The sequence below is a fragment of the Wolffia australiana genome, chromosome 1 (assembly GCF_029677425.1).
Source record: "Wolffia australiana isolate 7733 chromosome 1, ASM2967742v1".
NCBI lineage: Eukaryota > Viridiplantae > Streptophyta > Magnoliopsida > Alismatales > Araceae > Wolffia > Wolffia australiana.
This window is the reverse complement of record NC_135835.1, coordinates 12,530,282-12,535,152: the sequence shown is the minus strand read 5'-3', so window position 1 is coordinate 12,535,152 and position 4,871 is coordinate 12,530,282. Positions and strand designations below refer to the sequence as shown.

Here is a 4,871-nt window from a genome sequence, read left to right as displayed (position 1 = left end):
CAAAAGAAATATAATAGGTTCTCGTCAGGTAAAGAGTGCACTGAATTCAATTGATATTAACTAAATATTGAAATATGCAAATATAATAATTCTATTTAGTCATGGTCATATTATGAGGATGATCTTGTAACAAATTCTGGAAACATACTACGTTCTCATTAGGTTAAGATTTTAGTATATTGATCCCTATGAATTCCTGATTAGTGTTATATCTAACTGTCAATGACTTGTATCTTGTCAGGGTTCTATTAGTAGTTTGCTTATACCTGGGATGCTAAAGATACCTTGTGGACAGATAGTTATGTCTCTAACTACAGGGTTCAAATCCATATTAGCTCAAAATCATCAGAAAGTCCACAAAGGTGATTTTGTGTTCATGGTATTATTTTCACTCGGCATTAGGTGATATTGGCTTAAGGGGGAATATGACGCTAAAGCCTTGCCTAAGGTAGTCACAACAGTATAGAAGTTGTTGTTTGATGATTTTATTCAAGCATCAGTATTAATTATAAGGACCTATTAGTATTTCAGAGTTGACCATATTCTATGTTATTCAAGGGTCTCAGGAAATTGAAGGATCAGACAAACATGGTAACTAATCACCATAAAGGTTCCATGAGTGAGTTAAAACACTCCTATCTTCTAGAGCACGAGATGTAGCTTTTCACCCCATGGGCTACAAATTGAAGCTTTTGTTAGTTTTAAATGAATCATTAACGAATTAACCTATATATATTGATATAGTTTATAAGGTTTTTAAATAAATAATATTAAACCATTAGACATATTAACTAGACTGATACACGGGTCTAAAGTGTTCGGCGCCTAAGATTTTTGACATCAATAAATATACTCAAAATTTAGAGACTCTTTAAGGAAAATCCCTAATTAGGGGAACGCTCCCATTTTGGGCTGCTCATGCATGCAACCTTGTGGGCGTCCCCTCTGTTCTCTTGCCCCCTCAAAAGCTAGCCTCCTTGCGAGGTTAAATGGGGAGGAGATCCTCTTGGATTTAGAACAGCATTGTTTGAGGGAACGCGGAAAAATAATTTTATCATAATAGCATGGATGCATCTAAAACGCCCAACACTTGGGAAGCATGAAGTGACTAGTCCAGTTGTGTTTAATCCTAGTCGTTGATTTAAATGTGTCATGTAATTTGTTTCTCTTTTCTTGGTGGTTCGTTTCATTCCCAAAAGTGTTGGCTGCTTCACGCGAGTGAAACTCCATAAGACGGAGAAGAAAATGAGGTGGACTGAGTAACAGGACCAGAGGGTAAAAGTAAGGAGTTTATTCATTGATCAGGATGAATAAAATTATACATGTATTCGCAGAGGACTTCTGAGTGGAACGTTAGAGACAGGTTTAAGTACGGTTGACGGTGGGATATTTTGAAATTGAGTTTGAAGCCGTTACCGATAGTTGATCATTTTTGCATCTTTGAATTTGGATACATCGTCCTTTCCGTATGTAAAGTCCAGTCAGCAGGCTCTTTCCTCAGTTATCGCCAAGCTTCGCCCATGGCCGCTTTTTTTCCTGTTCGTGTCGTCATATAGAAGGTGTCTTTGCTACAATCGAAGACTTCCGCTCACAAGCGCTGCGGTTCTGGTAAAAACTCGTATTTTGCTTGGTGCGGTTGTCTTTGCTTGTTCGGTCTTACCCAGCGCGGAGACGGAGAAACGTTTCAGCGTAGTGGCTGCAGGTTCTGCGAGCCGCAGTGACTATATATTCTTGTGTTCACGGACTGAAAGTACTGTTCGGCGCAATATGTGGGACCGAGGCCAAGCGGCAAACTAATAACTCTTCGCCTACGGATAAGCTCAATGGCGGCACCAATCAGTACGACGACCCATCAGAAGCGACGTCTTGCATGCGTTTTGTATACGATTCACTGGACTGACATTCATAAGTTTGCTGATGCGACGAACGCGATTCACTTAATCCGTGATTGTATCACTGTGGCATTGATCCACAGGTAACTACCCATCTCGCTTTCTTAAAGATATCAAGAATAGCTCATGGGTCGATAGAGTGTAGCTATCCGACTTAGAGCCACCAAGTGTGGGCTGTCAGCGGATAGACGCGCCATGCCTGGATCCTCAAGGCCGAGATGCGCGATTCTCCTGCTAGTGCCAACAGTGGATTGATACATGGAAATTAGGTCGGCTGCTTGCTGGGCGTATGACTCAGAGCCTGGGCAACTTCGAGCTCCTCACTGGGGTAGAGTCTAAATACCAGTCAAAAAGTAGACCTTCCGCCTCCTCGCTCCCTCTTTCTTCCATATTTCTATCTCTTAACGTCTATCGGCGATAATTCAAGTATCCCTTTCCAATGGGAGGTTTCCAATGGGTTGGCTATCTACCTAACCCAGACCGACGCTTTGACTTCAATTAAAATGCATGGATTTTGATGATGGATGAAGAAAGGAAAAACGGTTCAAGCTCTAACCTTGCTTATGATCAGAATCACATGCGCGAAATACGCGCTGGGCAGACGCGTCGAGCCGTTTGACACACCAGAGTTGCAGGAGAAGGTCACGGTTTTCGCAGAGAGGCTTCGATGGCCGTCCCAAATGGTCTCTGGTAATGCAAATGATGACACTAAGTCAACAGGGTACTACCGGTGCAGGATTTATCGCCTGCGTCGAATCGAAGGCCATCGATTAGGATTTGTTGTCATCTATTACATCTTCCAATCATGAGTCCAACTAAGTTGAATCTTTGAAGGTGAGGAAAACGCGCTGTATTGCAGGTTTTGGAAGCTAGATGGGAACCTTATGATCGCGTAAAAGCCCTTTATATGTTTAATTCCACATCATTTTGTATCGATGCATTAGATATTAAACTATCTTCGTCGATGCATTGTCCATTCATTAATGTATCGATGGCTCGGTAGCCTTAGCTTTTCTAGTTCACAATCGAAGAACAGACGCGCGACAGATTTGGATTGGAAGATAAGCTAAAGATTTCTTCACGAAACCGGTCGAACCGAGTACAGAGGATGGAAACAGGAGAAGGAAGAAGTGAAAAAACAGGAGATTAGGAAGAAGACGTCTTAGAAATCCTCGTCACTCGTCCTGCAGTTCTTAATGGCCTTCATTACAGCTTGCTTCACCACACTTTCATCGACAGTATCGTTATCTCCCTCAATCTGAAAGGACGAACAAGAAAATTGGTTTCGGGGAAGAAAACTCATGCAGGGAAATGCAGATCCCATGTGGCATATCGTTATAGATTCTCTTTCTTACACTGTATTGATGAAAACACGATGAAACTCAAATAAAGATATAATACGAGGGGATATGAGCGAAGACAAACTTTTCTTCACATCAAAAAGTCCTGGCTCTTCGGCAGATGATGCTCAAAGACATTCGTTTTTAGTTATATGAGCTTCTATTAACTGGATGAAGCATCCTTATGGAGTTTTTACCTCTCCACCGACGGCTTCCAATCTAAAGGTGTCCGCACAGGAAACCCTAGCGTCAAGCACGTTGAGACCCAGTTCTTCGAAGGCTTCAAGCACAGCTACCGTCATACCGGGGCAGCTGTCTTTGGAAAACACGGTTATGAGGAAGTTGTTTCCCAAAGCTTCGACATTCACCTAAACCATGTCAAAAACAAACTAAGAACATGAACTGAACCAGAGGTGAAGATAAGGGCGGTTTACAAGAGTGACCGGAGTAAGTTTGCGAGATTAGGGAGGGTTGTTTTTAAGAACGTACCAGAGGTGAAGATATGTCGTGGTGGAAGCTCCTCTGACATGCGATATCACGGTTCAGCTTCTCTACCCTATTCTTCAAGTCCTCGATGTATTTTGAAGCGTCGACGATAATCGATGCTTCGTTCCGCTGTCACAAGGCTAGGAGTAATCAGAGCTAAGGGGTGTAACCGCGCTGCGCGCCGTTTGATCATAGAATAACAAGTCTCATTGCCAATATTGAAACATCAGTTCAAACTGTCTGTCCAGTTTTGAGTTGGAACAAGAAAGAAACCAATAGACAGAGGAATAACTGGGTGACTGTTGAGCCTTCAATAACGTAAGAATACGAAAAAATGCAAGAACAGGTACGACGAGAGCCAAGGAGAGAGGACTGAAGGAGAGAGACAATAGAAGTGAGATGAAGACCAAGATGAGCACCAGTCATACCGCTCGAGAGTTGGTGACGGAACGAAGCAGCAGCAACTTCTCATGGAAAACTCTCTTGTGCTCCCTGGAGACCATGTTCTTCCTCTTTCTCTCAATCAATCTATCTCACCGTCACAGCGTCTCAGGTTTCTTTCTCTCTCTATCCGCTCGCCCAAAGTCGCCGGGCGGGTTCTTAAAAAGGGAGCAAAGCCCTGAAATCGTCATATTCCTCCTAAACTGTTTTTCCTTCTTTCTTTTCCTTTCTCCCGAAAAACCCCGAGAAAACCTCAACTCATTCATCTCATAATATGAAACTTAACTCATTCATCTCATTAATCCAAAACATCATGGAAAAAATAATAAATACTGGGATTTAAGAAAGACAAAGTGAGAGAGAGAGAGGATTGGTTCTAACGTCGGCTCTCCTCTGTGGGCACTGGCAGCGTTGTTCGGGCCCCGAGTCGAGAATGCCTCCAAAAACAGCCTCACGGGGCGGAGTTCCCGTTGCCTTCTTGTCCAATTGCAGCCTCCTCCACACGTGTCCGCAGCCTCAAACAGCCCCTTCCTCGTCTTTCCTCCTCTCTCACTCTCTTTTATTCTCCTTTCTATCTCCATTTTTTATTTCTTTCCCTCTCGCGTGGGCGATCTTGCTTTGTTTGGCAAAGGTTAGTGCTTGCCTCGACTCTGATGATAATCGACAAATAAACAGGTGCTGTTCGCCCATTTTGTCGCAGGAACTGCAGCGG

At 43.1% G+C, this 4,871-nt stretch overlaps 1 protein-coding gene across 1 annotated transcript; it reads right to left on the bottom strand.

Annotated features, from left to right (window-relative positions):
* Nucleotides 1-2,940: 2,940 nt before the first annotated feature.
* Nucleotides 2,941-4,307, bottom strand: LOC144716442 (transcription factor bHLH61-like). Its single transcript, XM_078591548.1, has 4 exons — nucleotides 4,147-4,307; nucleotides 3,722-3,847; nucleotides 3,430-3,600; nucleotides 2,941-3,150 (listed from the first exon to the last, which is right to left on the bottom strand). Exons 1-4 carry the CDS (start codon nucleotides 4,219-4,221, stop codon nucleotides 3,055-3,057), a joined length of 468 nt encoding a protein of 155 aa, XP_078447674.1. The 5' UTR covers nucleotides 4,222-4,307; the 3' UTR covers nucleotides 2,941-3,054.
* Nucleotides 4,308-4,871: the final 564 nt, after the last annotated feature.